Source organism: Tachyglossus aculeatus, chromosome 15 (assembly GCF_015852505.1).
Source record: "Tachyglossus aculeatus isolate mTacAcu1 chromosome 15, mTacAcu1.pri, whole genome shotgun sequence".
Classification (NCBI taxonomy): domain Eukaryota; kingdom Metazoa; phylum Chordata; class Mammalia; order Monotremata; family Tachyglossidae; genus Tachyglossus; species Tachyglossus aculeatus.
In genome coordinates, this window is record NC_052080.1 from 147822 (window position 1) to 169191 (window position 21370).

At 48.5% G+C, this 21370-nt stretch overlaps 1 protein-coding gene across 4 annotated transcripts in view; it reads right to left on the reverse strand.

The window, feature by feature from the left end:
• Window positions 1-21370, reverse strand: part of DMD (dystrophin) — a 553630-nt gene that overhangs the window by 121958 nt on the left and 410302 nt on the right. For all 4 annotated transcript variants that reach the window (XM_038757062.1, XM_038757063.1, XM_038757068.1 and 1 more), the window contains one exon: window positions 16155-16344. In XM_038757062.1, coding sequence (XP_038612990.1) covers window positions 16155-16344 — 190 coding nt within the window. The remainder of the gene's footprint in view (window positions 1-16154; window positions 16345-21370) is intronic.

Sequence of the window (21370 nt, forward strand, 5' to 3'; positions counted from 1 at the left end):
ATCTGTAAAATGGGGATGAAGACTGTGAGCCCGCCGTGGGACAACCTGATCACCTTGTAACCTCTCCAGCGCTTAGAACAGTGCTTTGCACATAGTAAGCGCTTAATAAATGCCATTATTATTATGGTTATTATTATTAAATGGCCTTGTGGATGGGGAAATGGTAGATTGTAAGGATAAGGTCCTATGGGTGTCCCCAATGATGCCGACTTCTAATGATGATAATAATAATAATAATGATAATAATGGTATCTGTTAAGCGCTTACTATGTGCCAGGCACCATATTAAGTGCTGGGGTGCTTACAAGGTGATCAGGTTGTCCCACGGGGGGCTCACCGTCTTAACCCCCATTCTGCAGGTGATGTAACTGAGGCACGGACAAGTTAAATGACTTGCCCAAGGTCAGGCGGCAGACAAACGGCAGAACTGGCATTTGAAGCCTGGTCCTTCTAACGCCTCAGGCCCATCTAGGCAACAGGCAATATTTCTGATGCACTTGCTATGGGCCAAAGACTAATAATAATAATGATGACTGTGGGCCTCACAGTCGTAATCCCCATTTTACAGATGAGGTGACTGAGGCCCACAGAAGTGAAGTGACTTGCCCAAGGTCACACAGCCGACGCAGTGGCCGAGCGGGGATTCGAACCCATGACCTCTGACTCCCAAGCCCGGGCTCTTTCCAAGGAGCCAGGCTGCTTCTCTTCATTTCAAGTCACTTCACTTCCCTGTGCCATTTCCCTCATCCGTGAAATGGGGATTAAGACCGGGAGCCCCAAGCGGGACGTGGACTGTCCAACCTCGTATCTACCTCAGTGCCGGGTGCATAGTAAACACTTAACAAATACCCTAATATGATTATTTTTTTAAACCGGAGGCTTATCGGACCGGAAGGCGGGTCCGCCTGCCCCGTCGGCACAGGCAGAAACCGGAGGACGGTGTGGATGAATCGGCGCTGAAGCGCCGGGGACTTCAGGTTGCTTGGAAATATCAGCGACGAAGGAGCCCGGGGCTCCGAGGCTCCGCGCAAACATGCGGTACAGTTACAACGCCCTTCACGCTTCCCTTTGCGATCGGCTGCGTTGGAAGAACCACGGGTGATCTCCATTTCCCACGCTTTCATTTGCTGAACTATGAAATCTGGGTCTTAATCAGTCAATCAATCAATCGTATTTATTGAACACTTACTGTGTGCAGAGCACTGTACTACGCGCTTGGGAAGTACAAGTTGGCAACATATAGAGACAGTCCCTACTCAACAGTGGGCTCACAGTCTAAAAAATGAGGCTGGTGAATTGAGAACAACGTTTTGCAAATTCACCGTCTTTCTCGGTCGAAAAATCCTCATCCGGCCGAGTCCCATGGCCGTTTTCTCAGGCATAAAAATTTCCCCCAAGGACTTTTCATATTTGGAATAGTTCTGTATGCAGAGTGCATTCGTCCTTCAGGCTTTGAAGTTGTAAACCCTTCAAAAAAACGCTGGCAAAATGAGGATTTTAAGTCCCCCTGCAGTTTCCTGAAACGTAATCCACGGTTCAAACTCCTATCGCATATCAACATAACATCTCAGTTTCAAGGGCTTGGTTCGCATCAGTGTGGTTAAAAATAGTTCTGCTCATCCTCAACATATTCCCCAAACTGGACCGTCGGTATTTTAGCTACTGAGCTAAATAATTGATGAGTTTTGCACACTGGTTACACTGCAAGTGGGTAATTGGCTTAGAACAGTGCTTTGCACATAGTAAGCGCTTAATAAATGCCATCATTATTATTATTGTAAAGAAAACCCAAACTGGACCGTCGGTATTTTAGCTACTGACGTAAATAATTCATGAGTTTTGCACACTGGTTACACTGCAAGTGGGTAATTGGCTTAGAACAGTCCTTTGCACATAGTAAGCGCTTAATAAATGCCATCATTATTATTATTGAAAAGAAACGTCAAGCCTGGAGAGGGGAAATTTCCACTAAAGCAGCAGTAATAAGTCACTGCACGGGACCATATCCTCCGTTATTTTGTAGATTCCCAAGCGCTCAGTACAGTGCTCTACACCCAGTAAGCAGTCAATGAACACGATATGGCCTCCCCCTCAAAATACCGTTCGGTCAAGCTGGTCTCTTCATCTGAGACCTCACAGAGTTTCTATTATCAGCTACTTGCACATTTCCCACCATGTCAGTTCCAGCTGGACCTCATATACAATAATAATAATAATAATAATAATAATAATAATAATAATAATAATAGCATTTATTAAGCCATTCCACTGAGCCACACTGCTTAGCAGTAACCAGGCCAGGGGTGAGGGGCGGGTGGGGACCTTATTTTCCAGATTAACCAGATGACCAACAGCTGGGGAGATTCCTTGCCCTGGGCTACTGGGCCTCCTCATTGCGGAAATTTGTCCACCATCAACTCCGGCCCCAAATCCATTTTTCCTTACATCCGTTTCACTGGCACACTCTTCGGGGAGGTGGCGAGAACGCACAAGGATTGATGAGTGCTTCCCACCGGGAAGAAAGGATCTGAATTAAACCCTGGAGGCATTCCCTCCCTGCCCTTCGGTATCCCAACGCCATCCCATCTCTCTATCGGTGGTCACGTCGCCAAATATAAACCGATGGCGGTGTCGATCACTATTTTGTGTCGCTCGCAGCTTAGCTCGGGGACCTCACCTTTCCCACTGTCCTCCACCTAAAGATCACACACAGAAACACCTCGGAACTCAACTTGGCAAGTCACTTAATTCCTCGATGGGGAGGGGGGTGTGGGGGTGTGGTTGTGTGTGATTGTGTGTGGCCACGGGGGAGGAGCAATGGTTTGCTGACTCTGGGCTCCGTACGACTTTCACAACAGCTGGAAAGTGATCTCACTTTGGCATTTTTTTTAATGCCATTTTATTAAGCGCTTACTATGTGCAAAGCACCGTTCTAAGCGCTGGGGAGATCACAAGGTGATCAGGTTGTCCCACGGGGGGCTCACAGTCTTCATCCCCATTTTACAGATGAGGGAACTGAGGCCCAGAGAAGTGAAGTGACTTGCCCAAAGTCACACAGCTGGCAATTGGCGGAGCCGGGATTTGAACCCTTGACCTCTGACTCCAAAGCCCGGGCTCTTTCCACTGAGCCACGCTGCTTCTATATATTATGATTCTGGGCTTCTCAATTCATCTGCTCACCTCCACCCCAGCAACTGCAGGGCCTCAATTTTTTATCTGTCTACGCAACTGTTCACTTTTGTTTCATTAAGGAAGGAACACACAGAAGTTGTCACCAGAGGCATTTCTGTCTTCTATGTATAAATATAGAGAAGCAGCATGGCTCAGTGGAAAAAACCCAGGCTTTGGAGTCAGAGGTCACGGGTTCAAATCCCGGCTCCGCCAATCATCAGCTGTGTGACTTAAGTCACTTGACTTCTCTGGGCCTCAGTTCCCTCATCTGTAAAATGGGGATGAAGACCGGGAGCCCCCCGTGGGACAACCTGATCACCTTGAAACCTCCCCAGCGCTTAGAACAGTGCTTTGCACATAGTAAGTGCTTAATAAATGCCATCATTATTATTGTCTGTCCATGATTTAATGAGAAACATTTCCAAAGCCACCTTTTATCCTTTCACGTTAAATTAAACTACAGAGCTATGAGCCATAATAAAAATAGAGAAACCATCAGCAAAAAGGAAAAGCTACTCGAGAGGGAGCATGTCTCAGAGTTTCAAGGACTTAAAAAAAACTCCAGTAACAAAATAAAACCCTCTGGCGATTCTGTCAAATTCCATTCGGCACAACTTGTTCTGATTCTTCGAACTCTCGGTTTCCTGGCGGTACATTTTCACTCTATGGAGAAACGGCATAACTGACAACTGCCCTGGAGAATTACCCCATGATATCTGCTGACACTTAGTACAGCGCTCTGCACACAGTAAGCACTCAATAAATACGACTGAATGAATGAATGTTGAGTTTTACCTTAGTCACCTACGAGCATGGAAAAACATACTCACAGTTAAACTGTAGTGGACAGGACTAAGTGAAAAGCTCCTGAAAACAACCGGAAAGGCAACCATGTGCCTACACAAAAAGGATGCAACACACCTACGTGCATGGAAAACATAATCACAGTTAAACTGTAGTGGACATAAAATGAAAAGCTAATGAAAGCAACTGGAAAGGCAACCGTGTCCCTACACAAATAGGGTGCAACTCACCTATGAGCATGGAAAATACACTCACAGTTAAACTGTAGTGGACAGAACTAAGTGAAAAGCTCCTGAAAGCAACCGGAAAGGCAACCGTGTCCCTACACAAAAAGGATGCAACACACCTACGTGCATGGAAAACATAATCACAGTTAAACTGTAGTGGACATAAAATGAAAAGCTAATGAAAGCAACTGGAAAGGCAACCGTGTCCCTACACAAAAAGGGTGCAACACACCTACGAGCATGGAAAATATACTCACAGTTAAACTGTAGTGGACAGAACCAAGTGAAAAGCTCCTGAAAGCAACCTGAAAGGCAACCGTGTCCCTACACAAAAAGGGCGCAACACACCTACAAGCATGGAAAATACACTCACAGTTCAACTGTAGTGGACAGAACGAAGTGAAAAGCTCCTGAAAGCAACCAGAAAGGCAACTGTGTCTCTACACAAAAAGGGCGCAACACACCTAAGTGCATGGAAAACATACTCACAGTTAAACTGTAGTGGACAGAACAAAGTGAAAAGCTCCTGAAAGCAACCAGAAAGGCAACCGTGTCCCTACACAAAAAGGGCGCAACACACCTACGAGCATGGAAAACATACTCACAGTTAAACTGTAGTGGACAAAACTAAGTGAAAAGTTCCTGAAAGCAACCGGAAAGGCAACCGTGTCTCTACACAAAAAGGGCGCAACACACCTACCGGCATGGAAAACATACTCACAGTTAAACTGTAGTGGACAGAACTAAGTGAAAAGCTCCTGAAAGCAACCAGAAAGGCAACCGTGACCCTACACAAAAAGGGCGCAACACACTTACGAGCAGGGAAAATACACTCATAGTTAAACTGTAGTGGACAGAACGAAGTGAAAAGCTCCTGAAAGCAACCGGAAAGGCAACCATGTCCCTACACAAAAAGGGCACAACACACCTACATGCATGGAAAACATACTCACAGTTAAACTGTAGTGGACAGAACGAAGTGAAAAGCTCCTGAAAGCAACCGGAAAGGCAACAGTGTCCCTACACAAAAAGGGCACAACACACCTACGAGCATGGAAAAACATACTCACAGTTAAACTGTAGTGGACAGAACTAAGTGAAAAGCTCCTGAAAGCAACCGGAAAAGGCAACCGTGTCCCTACACAAAAAGGGCGCAACACACTTATGTGGATGGAAAACATACTCACAGTTAAACTGTGGTGGACAGAACAAAGTGAAAAGCTCCTGAAAGCAACCGGAAAGGCAACCGTGTCCCAACACAAAAAGGGCGCAACCCTGACTCTGTCCTCTCACCCCGCCAATGCCTTTCTGCGCCCAGAAATGAGGCCGGCGTGGGCTCTCCAGGTCAGGATGCCACGGCTGACCTGCGGGATCGCGGGAAACGTATCTGTATCCCAAGTACAGCCGCCGACACGTGGGAACACTGGACTCTTGGCCAAACTGTGGTCAGAAGTCCAGGAGATGGCAAGAAAGTTGAGTTCTTTGGCACTGTCCTGCCACCCCAAAGGCCCCAGCGAGGGAGGACTGACCATTCCGGCACGGCCGATCCCAACGCCCTCACGGCTAAGTGCGGTTGCCGGGAATGCCAGCCGGGTGTTGCCGGACGTATCCTATCCAGGCCGGCCGGGAATTCCCGGCCCACCTCAGGTGGCTAGTTTCGGCGTGGCTGAGGGCTGGCGGCTCCCGGCTGGGGCGGCAGTGGTGGAAAGAGGAACAGGAGGAGCCAGAAGAGGTAATTTGTTGTCCTTGTCCCCCACCACTCTTTTATTTGCCCCCACCCAACAATATTCTGCCAATTTCCTCGTCCCTTTTCAATCCCGTGTGTGTCTCGCTCTCTCTCGTCCTGTCTCTCCCTCCCTCTCCTCCCTGTTCCCCACCCCGAGATGGAGTGACCAAAGCCAATCCAGGATTTGATCAGCTAAAATTAATTCCACCGGTATACCCGGGGAAGCAGCGCGGCTCGGTGGAAAGAGCCCGGGCTTTGGAGTCGGAGGTCATGGGTTCAAATCCCGGCTCCGCCAATTGTCAGCTGTGTGACTTTGGGCAAGTCACTTTGCTTCTCCGGGCCTCAGTTCCCTCATCTGGAAAATGGGGATGAAGACTTAGTCCAGTGCTCTGCACACAGTAAGCGCTCAATAAACACAATTGAATGAATGAATGAATGACTGTGAGCCCCCTGTGGGACAACCTGATTGCCTTGTAACCTCCCCAGTGCTTAGAACAGTGCCTTGCACATAGTAAGCGCTTAATAAATGCCATCATTATTATTATTATTATTATTATCTAGCTCATTGTGGGCAGCTAATGTGTCTGTTATAGTGTCGTATTCTATTCTCCCGAGTGCTTTGTACAGTGCTCTGCACACAGTAAGCACTCAATAAATGTGATTGACTGATTGACCTCAATTAGCGTCGGATGGTGCATTGTGGATTATTAATCACTGTGGCAATTGCATTTTTTCTGCAGTATGTCACATGCACCACACTGAGGAGACGTCTCCAGAAACAACGAGCAATGCCAAAACCTTTCCTTCTTTCTTCAGTAGCTGGTTAAAATCGTTTCTGGGAAAAAAAAAAATCATGATTCTTTTTAAACTGGAATCTAACCGCTCCTTCTCCTTTTCCAACATCAAACAGATCATTCTGAGACCATCAGGCTGACGGCTGCTTCCCTAGCATACACGGAGCCCCCATGTCGACTGCCGGGAGCATTTTCTTCTCCTTCGGCTTTGGACGGGAACGAATCCCAAGGCACCGAGGAGGGAGCGGTGAGACATGCCTCGTGGTCACTGGGAAGAGAATTTCCGACGGACAACGGTCACCGTCCACCCGCCGTTCTCGTGGAAACGCGATGTCACGTCTTCTTCCCGGCCTGGCTTCTTTGAAGGCCTTTCCTGAAACCGAGAGGTGCTGCCTATCTCCCCCTTCTAATAATAATAATAATAATGGCATTTGTTGAGTGCTTACTATGTGCATAGCACTGTTTTAAGGGCTGGGGAGGTTACACGGTGATCAGGTTGTCCCACAGGGGGCTCACAGTCTGAATCCCCATTTTACAGGTGAGGCAACTGAGGCACGGAGAATCAATCAATCAATCAATCGTATTTATTGAGTGCTTACTGTGTGCAGAGCACTGTACTAAGCGCTTGGGAAGTACAAGTTGGCAACATCTAGAGACAGTCCCTACCCAACAGTGGGCTCACTGTCTAGAAGGGGGAGACAGACAACAAAACAAAACATATTAACAAAATAAAATAAATAGAATAGATATGTACAAGTTAGAGTAATAAATATGTACAAACATATATACATATATACAGGTCCTAATTTTTGCAAGGCACAAACTTATTGTTTATCCACAGCAACATAATTCGCCCTACCTCTGGCTGGGAACTCCCTCCCTCTTCATATCTGCCAGACGTTTGCTCTTCCCCACCTTAAAAACCTTATTAAAAGCACATCTCCAGAAGTGAAGTGACTTGCCCAAAGTCACACAGCTGACAATGGGCGCAGCCGGGATTTGAACCCATGACTTCCGAATCCAAAGCCCGGGCTCTTCCCACTGGGCCATGCTGCTTCTGTAGACTGTGAGCCCGTCGTTGGGTAGGGACCGTCTCTATATGTCACCGACTTGTACTTCCCGAGCGCTTAGTACGGTGCTCTGCACATAGTAAGTGCTCAATAAATAGGACTGAATGAATGAATGTCTCTGCTACTGTCGGCAGGAGACCAAGCTTCCACGGGCAGAAGGCTCCGTCCCCAAATTCTGGGCAACATGGCTGTGCGCCCAACGTGGCTTTTCATTTCGGCAATGTTTTGTCACCTGGGCCACGATTGTCCCCCGTCAGGATGGAAGCTCTTTGGGAGAAGAGGGTCGTCTACCGCTCCTCCATTCCGCACTTCCTGAGCTTCTCAATGAATACCACTACCATTACAGCTACGCGCACTGTTCAAAAATGAAAATCTCCCTCCCAGGAACTCACAGAATTGGAGAATCTCAGCTGTGCCTAACTTTATGTCTCCTTCACCACGTCGCTTCCCATTTTAAAGGAGATATCGGAACCCTCACTAAATAATTCTGGCCATTCTGGCCATTCGGCGGCCTTAAGACAGTCTTTTAGACTGTGAGCCCACTGTTGGGTAGGGACTGTCTCTATATGTTGCCAACTTGTACTTCCCAAGTGCTTAGTACAGTGCTCTGCACACAGTAAGCGCTCAATAAATACAATCGATTGATTAAGACAAACTCATTCTTTGGAAAGAATACAGCTGCAGCTTCACAAAAATGATCTAGGGAGTAAATTCACGTCGACGATCCAGACCAAACGACAACGTGATAAATTCATGCCCATTTGAGACTTTTTTTCTGAGAACCTCATACACTGGAAAACAGCGTTGCCAAGAATTACCGCTAAAAAGACACCCACAAGGGCAATCGACTGCAGAGACTTCCTGTCGCAAGTGCTAATCCGGAAAATAAAGTTCATTATTTTCACCTCTCAAACATAACCATACATCTTTCTGTCCTCATGGGGACCCGGGATGTATTTAAAGGGAACACTAAAACACACACGGAGTTATAAAATCCCTCAGAGTAAGGGTCGGACATTTTACGGGAGTTTTCGAGAACAAAACGTACCGACGAAAGTCACTTCGAAAGGGGCTGTCAGCCATCACGACCGCTAGCAAACGCTCACTCTTAAAAACAAACGATGAGTTATAATGCCAAGGTGTAATGTAATTACATCGCCAGAAAATCAGAACAAATCGTTCACGGTAGAGTTTGTGCGTGCACGGCAGTGACCTGGTAACGTAATGAGGGTGTTTCATCATTTTTTCAGGCCCGGAATTGTTGGAATCGTTAAAGTCTGTAATGTTTGTCATTGCGTGATGTAATTCCTCCTTTTAACCGGCTTCCGGATCTACCCGGACGTTGTTTTGCAATGAGATCCTTGAGCTTCGCATCAGGGGGAATTGCTCCCAAGTTGACACAACACTTGCCGAACAAAGGCATCTCCCGGATCCCGTGAAAACACCCCTTCTCCCAGGCAGCCGGTCGGATCACGGCAGCCGGGGGACGGGGTGTGTCCCTCGCGCTGCGCTGACCATCTGCTACACACGCATTCCAACTTGTCCTTCCCAAGCACTTAGTACAGTGCTCTGCACACAGTAAGCGCTCAATAAACACGACTGAATGAATGAATGAATGAATGAATTCAGAGGCAAACCCGACTGGCAGGGTCTCCTCTAGACCGTAAGCCCGTTCCGGGCAGGGTACGTGTCTACTGATTCAGTTGGATTCGTCTCTACCAAGCGCTTAGTACGGTGCTCTGCACGCAGTAGGTGCTCAATAAATACCACTGATTGATGGGTGTATTTTTTTTGGAAGACGAAGGACGGCTGTATATAATTAACAAAGGCTCTCCACATCACCATCCCTTTTCTGGCTTATGTAATCTCCATTTTTCCTCTCTGATGGTAGACTTTTTCCCATTTTCCTCCACTCAGAGCCCAAGACATCCTGAGACTGTCACGTCCACGAGGCACATATTCCACCACGAGCAAGGGCCCCGCTGAATGCATGCAGGAGCCAGGAATAACAATAATAATAATAATAATAATAATAATGGCATTTATTAAATGCTTACATGTGCAAAGCACTATTCTAAGTGCTGGGGAGGGTACAACGTGTTCAGGCCGTCTCATGGGGGGCTCACAGTCTTAATCCCCATTTTACAGATGAGGTAACTGAGGCACAGAGAATAATAATAATAATAATAATGGCATTTATTAAGCACTTACTATGTGCAAAGCACTATTCTAAGTGCTGGGGAGGGTACAAGGTATTCAGGCTGTCTCATGTGGGGCTCACAGTCTTAGTCCCCATTTTACAGATGAGGTAACTGAGGCACAGAGAATAATAATAATAATGACATTTATTAAGCGCTTACTATGTGCTAAGCACTGGGGAGGTTACAAGGAAATCAGGTTGTCCCACGGGGGGCTCACAGTCTTCATCCCCATTTTAAAGACCAGGGAACTGAGGCCCAGAGAAGTGAAGCGACTTGCCCAAAGTCACACAGATGCCAATTGGCGGAGCCGGGATTTGAACCCATGACCTCTGACTCCAAAGCCCGGGCTCTTTCCACTGAGTCACGCTGATCACCCTCCATAATAATCATAATAATTATGGTATTTGTTAAGCGCTTACTATGTGCCGCTCCGCCAAACGCTGAGGTGGATACAAGCAAATTGGATTGGACCTAGTCCCCTGTCCCACACGAGGCTCACAATCTCCACCCCCATTTTCCAGATGAGGGAACTGAGGCCCGGAGAGGTGAAGTGACTTTCCTAAGGTCACGCGGCAGGCGAGTGGCAGAGCCGGGATTAGAACCCATGACCTTCTGATTCCCAGGCCCGCCTTCTATCCACAACGCCGCGCCGCCTCTCATGAGATCCTCCCTCCCTCCGAGAGATCCCTCATCCTGATGGTACGTGGCTCTTCAATTTGGGGCCAGAAGCACTGCTGCCCCTTCTCCCCCACCCACCAGCAGCGTGGCTCAGTGGAAAGAGCCCGGGCTTTGGAGTCAGAGGTCATGGGTTCAAATCCCGGCTCCTCCAACTAATAATAATAGTAATAATGGCATTTGTTAAGCACTTACTATGTGCAAAGCACTGTTCTAAGCACTGGGAGGATACAAGGTGATCAGGTTGTCCCACGTGGGGCTCACAGTCTTAATCCCACTTTACAGATGAGGTAACTGAGGCTCAGAGAAGTTAAGTGACTTGCCCAAGGTCACACAGCAGACATGTGGCGGAGCCGGGATTCGAACCCATGACCTCTGATTCCGAAGCCCGGGCTCTTTCCACTGAGCCATGCTGCAATTGTCAGCTGTGGGACTCTGGGCAAGTCACTTCACTTCTCAGGACCTCAGTTCCCTCATCTGGAAAACGGGGATGAAGCCTGGGAGTGCCCCCGTGGGACAACCTGATTACCTAGTACTCCCAGGCACTTAGAACAGTGCTTTGCACATTGTAAGCGCTTAATAAATGTCATCATTATTATTATTATTATTACTTCCAGACTCATTCTGATCATATCTTTTTGGCAAACCGTACCCAGTCCACAGGCTGGCCGTCTGTCAACGACCGAGCCTCTCTACTGAATGAAAAAGAGAAAATAGTCTATTCTCCAGAAACGAACAGATGTCTTCCCCGAGAGCCAAACCACTATAAGCGCTTAGTACTGTGTTCTGCACACAGTAAGCGCTCAATAAATACGAAAGTGAATGAATGCGAGTAAACGACACACAGAGCGTGGCCTCACCGAGACAGATCGACGGACGGCTAGGCCTAGGGATACTCCGTTAGGTGGCCTCGCTCTATTCATTCATTCATTCAATCGTATTTATTAATAATGATGGCATTTATTAAGCACTTACTATGTGCAAAGCACTGTTCTAAGCGCTGGGGAGGTTACGAGGTGATCAGGTTGTCCCACGGGGGGCTCACAGTCTTAATCCCCATTTTACAGATGAGGTAACTGAGGCACAGAGAAGTTAAGTGACTTGCCCAAAGTCACACAACTGACATGTGGCGGGGCTGGGATTTGAACCCATGACCTCTGACTCCAAAGCCGGTGCTCTTTCCACTGAGCCACGTTGAGCGCTTACTGTGTGCAGAGCACTGTACTAAGCGCTTGGGAAGTACAAATTGGCAACATATAGAGACGGTCCCTACCCAACAGCGGGCTCACAGTCTAGAGGATCAGCCGGCCGTGGGCAAAATAGAGCGGCTGGAGCTTTATTAAAGGGTGAACACGTCGGTCTTTATCTGCCGGGCTCGAGGAGATGACACGCCAGCAGTGTGGGGTGGGTGGATGGGTTGCCTCCTGATTCACATCTCTACAACACGCGTGTCACCGCTCCCGCCCCAGACCAGGGTAGCGGGACGCCGCTGGCCGATTCCAGCCAGGAACGGACAACCGGCCACGTTCGGCCCTCGCGGTCACAGTGCGGATTCGTTTCTGGCCAAAATCACACGGAAATGCGAGAGGAGAGCGGGCGGAAGCGTCCATTTCTTTCTAAAGTCCTGAGGCCCGCTAGGCTTGGCTCATTTTGGGATTTCGGGCAAGTCCACTGGACGAGGAGCAAGCGCGACCTCGGCCCGACTCCCCCCCCCGCCAACGACAGAACAAGGGTTCATGAAATGTCAGCATATAATCGACAGAAGAAGGGGGCCAGCAGAGATGCGGGGGTGGGAGGGTCAACAATACTGCCTTTGTGCTATCTCGTTGGGGGCTCTTGGACAATAATAAGCTGCTGATAAGCGGTTTCCCTCCATCAGGGAGGATAATTCATTGCCGGTTCTGTGGGACGGAGAGGCCAGGGTAGAATGGATGCGGAGGCCACCAAATCGACCGGATATGGGGAAACGGAGAGGGGCTGGGGAGCTGGAAGGGGGGAACTCCACGAGGTGGGAAACAAGAGCGGGAAAGGCAGGGAAAAAGAGAAAAGCGGAGAAAAAGGCAGGGAGCGGAGGCGGAAAGAAAGAGAATGACAGGGCAGGGGATAGAGAGAAGACATCTCAGACTAATAATAATAACAATAATAATAATAATAATAATAATAATAATAATGGCATTTATTAAGAGCTTACTATGTGCAAAGCACTGTTCTAAGCGCTGGGGAGCCACATGGGGCTTGTCGTTCCCATCGTGGCCCTCGGCACAGTGTCTGGCACGGAAGAAGCGCTTAATAAATATTACGGGCCTGAAGAAGAAGGGGACAAAGAGAAGAGGCAGGAGAACCAAGAAGGGCACAGAGGCTTTTCCTCTGATCGAACCGCTCCCCTGCCCTCTCCCTCCCTGCCCCACAGTTCCCTGGGCCTCACCGTTGACGGAGCCGCTTTCGGAAAGAAGACTGACGGGGCGGAAAATCAAAAGGGGACAGAAAATAAAGGGACGTCACAGAGGGCTCCCGCCGGCCACAGGGCCGCGGATCCGGGCTCCGGCACCCTCAGCGGCAATCCGAGAGCCAAATGGGAAAACGGAGGGGAGTGGGAGCCTTCGCCAGGCAGGATCGACGAGGTGCCCACCCCGAGGCGTCAGCTCCCCATTCGAGATACGGAGGGAAGGCCGGTTGTCACATGGGAAATCTCCAGACTGTAAAATGGTCGTCTACACCGCAAGCCAACTGTGGACGGGGAGCGTGTTGACTAATTCTGTAGCACTGTAATAATAATAATGATGGCATTTATTAAATGCTTACTATGTGCACTGCTCTGAGTGCTGGGGAGGTTCCAAGGCAATCAGGTTGTCCCACGGGGGGCTCACGGTCTTCTTCCCCATTTTACAGATCAGGGAACTGAGGCCTGGAGAAGTGAAGTGACTTGCCCAAGTTGCACAGCTGACAAGTGGCAGAGTCGAGATTCGAACCCATGACCTCTGACTCCAAATAATAATAATAATGATGGTATTTGTTAAGCGCTTACTATGTGCAAAGCACTGTTGTAACCGCTGGGGAGGTTACAAGGTGATCAGGTTGCCCCACGGGGGACTCACGGTGTTCATCCCCATTTTACAGATGAGGGAACTGAGGCACAGAGAAGTGAAGTGACTTGCCCAAAGTCACCCAGCTGACAAGTGGCGGAGCCGGGATTCAAACCCATGACCTCTGACTCCAAAGCCCGGGCTCTTTCCATCGAGCCACGCTGCTTCCTGTACTCTCCCAGGCGCTCAGTACACTGCCTCAGCACACACGCTCCAGAAATACTACTGAGTGATTGAGACTGAAAGTCTGCTGTGGGAATGTGTCCACCAACTCCGTTATGCTGTATTTTCCCAAGCGTTTATTACAGTGCTCGGCACACAGTAAGTACCCTGTAAATAATGAGATAAAACTAATAATAATTTTGGTATTTAATAATGATGGCATTTGTTAAGCACTTACTATGTGCAAAGCACTGTTCTAAGTGCTGGGGAGGATACAAGGTGATGAGGTTGTCCCACGTGGGGCTCACAGTCTGAATCCCCATTTTACAGATGATGGAATTGAGGCCCAGAGAACTGAAGTGACTTGCCCAAAGTCACGCAGCTGACAAGGAAGCAGCATGGCTCAGTGGAAAGAGCCCGGGCTTTGAAGTCTGAGGTCATGGGTTCATGCCCCGGCTCCGCCAATTGTCAGCTGTGACTATTTGGGCAAGTCACTTCACTTCTCTGGGCCTCAGTTCCCTCATCTGTAAAATGGGGATTAAGACTGTGAGCCCCATGTGGGACAACCTGATCACCCCGTAACCACCCCATCGCTTAGAACAGTGCTTTGCACATAGTAAGCGCTAATAAATGCCATCATCATCAATCGTATTTATTGAGCGCTTACTATGTGCAGAGCACTGTACTAAGCGCTTGAGCACTGTACTAAGCGCTTGAGCACTGTACTAATCATCATCATCAAGTGGCGGAGCCGAGATTCGAACCCATGACCTCTGACTCCAAAGCCCGGGCTCTTTCCACTGAGACACGCTGCTTCTCTATTTGTTAGGCACTTACTATGTGCCAGGCACCGTCTTAAGCGCTGGGGTGGACACGAGCAATTTGGTTTGGACACAGCCCGTCACAGTCATTCATTCATTCATTCAATCGTATTTATTGAGCACTTACTGTTTGCAGAGCACTGGATTAGGCGCTTGGGAAGTACAAGTTGGCAGCATCTAGAGACAGTCCCTACCCAACAGCGGGCTCACAGTCTAGAAGAGTCTACAACAGTCACACTTCCCATTTTTCAGTTAAGGTAATTGAAGTCCAGAGAAGGTAAATGACTCGCCCGAAGCCACAGAGCAGACGAGCGGCAGAGCCGGGATTAGAATCCATGAGCTTTGAGCCCACTTTCTAGACTGTGGGCCCACTGTTGGGTAGGGACCATCTCTATATGTTGCCAACTTGGACTTCCCAAGCGCTTAGTACAGTGCTCTGCACACAGTAAGCTCTCGATAAATACGATTGATTGATTCACAGAGCAGTGGACTAAGTGCTTGGGAGAGTACAGTTTAACCAAACTGGTAGACACATTCCCTGTCGACAAAAAGAATACAGTCCAGAGGGGGAGGCGGGCGTTAATATAAATAAATGAATTATTGACACGCACATAAGTGCTGTGGGGTTTCAGGAGGGGTGAATAAAGGGCTCCGCACACTGTAAGTGCTCAATAAATATGACTGAATGAATGAATGAGCTTCTGACGCTCAGTCCGGGCTCCGTCCACTATGCCGGGATTGAACGAAATGGAGCGCACGCTCAGTCGCTGTTTGATTCAGCTCTCTCGCTTTCCTTCGGGCACGCAGAAAATAGGGAACGGAGCCCAAGGGGAACTACTATAACTTCCAAAAGAAACCAAGCCGGCCGAATGGAGCCGGCAGCGGCAGGGACGCGGGGGACCGACGCGTTTGCAATCCACAGCCAAGCGCTAAGGGCTCTGGACAACGTGAAGCTCGTCCTTTCAACGGCCCGGGCCGCCATCCATCCACTCACGCTAAGTTTCCAGTTTGCAGGTGGACGCATACCGCCGCTCATCGTCCGCACCGAGGCCCTCGGAGAGGCGCGGCCCCAAACCCGCGAGCCGGCCGCGTTCCCGGGGTCGACGTTCACTCGGGGACGGCGGCACCTTCCGCCGTCTGGATTCAATCAATCAATCAATCAATCAATCGTATTTATTGAGCGCTTACTGTGTGCAGAGCACTGGACTAAGCACTTGGGAAGTCCAAGTTGGCAACATCTAGAGACGGTCCCTACCCAACAGTGGGCTCACAGTTTGGAAGGGGGAGACAGGGAACAAAACCAAACATACTAACAAAATAAAACAGAATAGATATGTACAAGTAAAATAAATAAATAAATAAATATAAAGAGTAATAAATATGTGATTCCCCGCCCCCCCCCCAGGGCCCGGCCGCTCACCTGCCACTGTCTCCGGAGCCGCGCGGCGGCCTGGGGGTCCTCCGGCGTCCGGTCCTCTTGGGAGGCGTCCTGCAGGATGGTGGCCGTGGTCTCTGCTTCCGCCAGCCAGGCCAGGAAGGCTTCCAGGTCCAGGGGAAACTGCTGCGGCAGCCGCTGGGCCGCCTCCAGTTCCGCCTCCCGCTCGCTCAGCCTGGGCAAGAACAGAGATCAATCAATCAATCAATCAATCAATCATATTTATTGAGCACTTACTGTGTGCAATGCACTGTACTAAGCACTTGGGAAGTCCAAGTTGGCAACATATAGAGACGGTCCCTACCCAACAGCGGGCTAACAGTCTAGAAGGGGAAGACAGACAAGAAAACATATTAACAAAATAAAATAAATAGAATAAATATGTACAAGTAAAATAAGTAGAGTGATAAATACATACAAACATATATACAGGTGTTGTGGGGAGGGGAAGGAGGTAAGGCTGGTGGGGTGGGGAGGGGGAACATATAGAGATGGTCCCTACCCAACAGCGGGCTCACAGTCTGGAAGGGGAAGACAGACAAGAAAACCTATTAACAAAATAAAATAAATAGAATAAATATGTACAAGTAAAATAGAGTGTTAAATATGTACAAACATATATACAGGTGCTGTGGGGAGGGGAAGGAGGTAAGGCTTGGGGGGTGAGGAGGGGGAACATATAGAGATGGTCCCTACCCAACAGCGGGCTCACATTCTAGAAGGGGAAGACAGACAACAAAACCTATTAACAAAATAAAATAGATAGAATAAATATGTACAAGTAAAATAAGTAGAGTGATAAATACGTACAAACATATATACAGGTGTTGTGGGGAGGGGAAGGAGGTAAGGCTGGGGGGGTGGGGAGGGGGAACATATAGAGATGGTCCCTAACGAAGAGAGGGCTCACAGTCTGGAAGGGGAAGACAGACAACAAAACATATTAACAAAATAAAATAAATAGAATAAATATGTACAAGTAAAATAGAGTGTTAAATATGTACAAACATATATACAGGTGCTGTGGGTAGGGGAAGGAGGTAAGGTGGGGAGGGGGAAGAGGGGGAACATCTAGAAACGGTCCCTACCCAACAGCGAGCTCACTGTCTGGAAGGGGAAGACAGACAACAAACACAAAACATATTAACAAAATAAAATAAATAGAATAAGCTGCCGGAGACGCTGAGTCCACGTGGCCACAGGGTCAGAGCGCCCGAACGGACCATTCATTTATTCATTCATTCATTCAATTGTATTTATTGAGCGCTTCCTTACTAAGCACTTGGGAAGTACAAGTTGGCAACATCTAGAGACAGTCTCTACCCAACAACGGGCTCACTGTCTAGAAGGGGGAGACAGACAATAAAACAAAACCTGTGGACAGGTGTCAAGTCATCAGAATAAATAGAAGTAAAATTAGCTGCACATCATTAACAAAATAAATAGAATAATAAATATGGACAAGTGTGAGCTCGCTGTGGGCAGTATAACTGTACTCTCCCGAGCGCTTTGAACAGTGCTCTGCACACAGTAAGCGCTTAATAGATACAACTGACCGACGATGAGACTCGGGCTACTGAGGTCTACTCGAGTCAACGCAATTTCCAGGGGAAAAAGAAGCACCTCGTTTCTCGGAGGATTACCGTTCCCCGCAAATGCCAACGGCCCCTCTCGAACATTTCTCTGCATCTTCCTAAGGACAGCAACACCTGGGGTCTAAAGCAGTGTGGCTCAGTGGAAAGAGCACGCGATTTGGAGTCAGAGGTCTTGGGTTCAAATTCCGGCTTTGCCAGTTGTCAGCCGGGTGACTCTGGGCAAGTTGCTTCACTTCTCTGGGCCTCAGTTCCCTCCTCTGGAAAACGGGGATGAAGACCGGGAGCTCCCCCATGGGATCACCTTGTAACCTCCCCAGTGCTTAGAACAGTGCCCTGCACATAGTAAGCGCTTAATAAATGCCATCATCATTATTATTATTATTATTATAGCACACTGTTTTCCCAAGGCAAAGTAACCTGCTGAAGACCCCAGGAGGAGAGAAATCAACAGAGAGACCTGATCTCCACTCTCCAGAACATTATGCCTCAGGGCTAGGGCGGGTCAGCTCATTCCTTGCCTCCAGGCAGCTAGTAATAATAATAACAATAATAATAATAATAATAATAATAATAATAATAATAATAATAATGATGATGATGGCATTCATTAAGCGCTTACTATGGGCAAAGCACTGTTCTAAGCACTGGGGAGATACACGGTGATCAGGTTGTCCCATGGGGGGCTCACAGTCATGGGTTTGAATAATAATAATAATAATAATAATAATAATAATAATAATAACAATGATGGCATTTGTTAAGCACTTACTATGTGCAAAGCCCTGTTCTAAGCGCTGGGGGGGATACAAGGTGATCAGCTCATCCCACGTGGGGCTCACAGTCTTCATCCCCATTTTACAGATGAGGTAACTGAGGCTCTGAGAAGTGAAGTGACTTGCCCCAGGTCACACAGCAGACATGTGGCGGTGCCAGGATTCAAACCCATGGCCTCTGACTCCAAAGCCCGGGCTCTTTCCACTGAGCCACGCTGTTCGAATCCCGGCGCCGCCACATGTCTGCTGTGTGACCTGGGGCAAGTCACTTCACTTCTCGGAGCCTCAGCTACCTCATCTGTAAAACGGGTCTTCATCCCCATTTTACAGATGAGGTAACTGAGGCCCAGAGGAGTGAAGTGACCAAAGTCACACAGCTGACAATTGGCGGAGCTGGGATTTGAACCCATGACCTCTGACTCCAAAGCCCAGGCTCTTTCCAATAAGCCATGCTGCTTCTCTACATGTTGCCGACTTGTACTTCCCAAGCGCTTAGTACAGTGCTCTGCACACAGTAAGCGCTCAATAAATACGGTTGAATGAATGAATGCAAAGTCATCTTAAAAACTCCCAGCCCCAGGGAGGCCTCCCGAATTGATCTCCCCACCTTTCTGCTGGGGCCGCCTCAGGCCTCACTCACTCACTCACTCAATCAATCAATCGTATTTATTGAGCACCTACTGTGTGCAGAGCACTGTACTAAGCACTTGGGAAGTACAAGCTGGCAACATATAGAGACGGTCCCTACCCAACCGTGGGCTCACAGTCTAGAAACTGTGAACTCATCTACCCATTAGTCGGTACGGATTCAGCGAGGCCCACTTTTAAATCTACCCCGTCCCTCCGTAAGCGGGGCGTCTTCCCCAGAGTGCCCATTCCCCCGGGGCCTAGAACAGGGATGGCGTCCAGTAGGCGTCCGGAAAACACTGCTGACGCTGTCGACGCTGCAGATTCCAACCTCGCTGAGGAATCTTAACCTCCCTCCTACCCGCTTTCGCAAGCAGACTTGGATCCCCAGTCAATAATAATAATAATGGTATTTGTTAAGCGCTTACTATGTGCAAAGCACTGTTCTAAGCGCTCGGGAGGTTACACTGCGATCAGGTTGTCCCACGGGGGGCTCACAGTTTTAATCCCCATTTTACAGCTGAGGGAACTCAACAGCTGCACGGTCCCTTTCTGGAGAAGAATCCGAACGCAAACTCGCCCACGCTCTGGGCTGCCTCCGAAATCCAGAGTTCTGGATTTCAGATTGGGATTCATGAACTTTCGGGAGGAATCGGAGGAATTCGGGGGCTCGGGACGGTGCCGTGCGCGATAAATGCCACTGGCTGACCGATGAGACCTTTCGTCGAGCCGACGGCGCTGGAACGCCGGGAGTCACGCGGACTCTGAGGCCTTGGGGGCACCGACGGCAGCTAGTGTCAATCATCATCATCATCATCATCATCATCATCAATCGTATTTACTGAGTGCTTACTACGTGCAGAGCACTGTACTAAGCGCTTGGGAAGTACAAATTGGCAACATATAGAGACAGTCCCTACCCAACAGTGGGCTCACAGTCTAAAAGAGGGAGACAGAGAACAAAACCAAACATACTAACAAAATAAAATAAATAGAATAGATATGTACAAGTAAAATAAATAAATAGAGTAATAAATATGTACAAACATAGATACATCTATACAGGTGCTGTGGGGAAGGGAAGGAGGTAAGATGGGGGGGATGGAGAGGGGGACGAGGGGGAGAGGAAGGAAGGGGCTCAGTCTGGGAAGGCCTCCTGGAGGAGGTGAGCTGTCAATCCATCTGTCGGTCAATCCGTGGTATTTATTGAGTGCTTCCTGCGTGCAGAGCACTGAACTGAGAGCTCGGAAGAGGGCAATGCAGTTGTGAGACATGATCCCGGGCATCAAGGGGCTTTACAGGCCCTTCTGGAAACTCATCGCTTAAATTCGAGTCGCTTAATTTCTCTGTGCCTCAGTTCTCCTTGTACTTCCCAAGTGCTTAGTACAGTGCTCTGCACACAGTAAGCGCTCAATAAATACGATTGATTGATTGATTGATTCTCCTGTCCGTCCTCCTATTTGGACTGTGAGCCCCGTGCGGGATATGGACTGAGTCAAACCTAATTAACTTGTATCTACCCCAGCACTTAGAACTCCGTCTGACACATAGTTAAGCGCTTAAAACGTACCATTCAAAAATGCAACGCAGCTGTGAGACACGATCCCGGGCATCAAGGGGCTTTACAGGCCTTTCTGGAAACTCATCGCTTAATTTCGAGTCACTTAATTTCTCTGTGCCTCAGTTCTCCTGTCCGTCCTCCTCCTTCTAGACTGTGAGCCCCGTGCAGGATACGGATTGAGTCAAACCTAATTAACTTGTATCTACCCCAGCACTTAGAACTCCGTCTGACACGTAGTTAAGTGCTTAAAACGTACCATTAAAAAATGCAACGCAGCTGTGAGAGACGATCCCGGGCATCAAGGGGCTTTACAGGCCCTTCTGGAAACTCATCGCTTAATTTCGAGTCGCTTAATTTCTCTGTGCCTCAGTTCTCCTGTCCGTCCTCCTCCTTTTAGACTGTGAGCCCCGTGCGGGATATGGACTGAGTCAAACCTAATTAACTTGTATCTACCCCAGCACTTAGAACTCCGTCTGACACATAGTTAAGCGCTTAAAATGTAACATTAAAAAATGCAACTCAGTTGTGAGAGACGATCCCGGGCATCAAGGGGCTTTACAGGCCCTTCTGGAAACTCATCGCTTAATTTCGAGTCGCTTAACTGTGCCTCAGTTCTCCTGTCCGTCTTCCTACTTGGACTGGGAG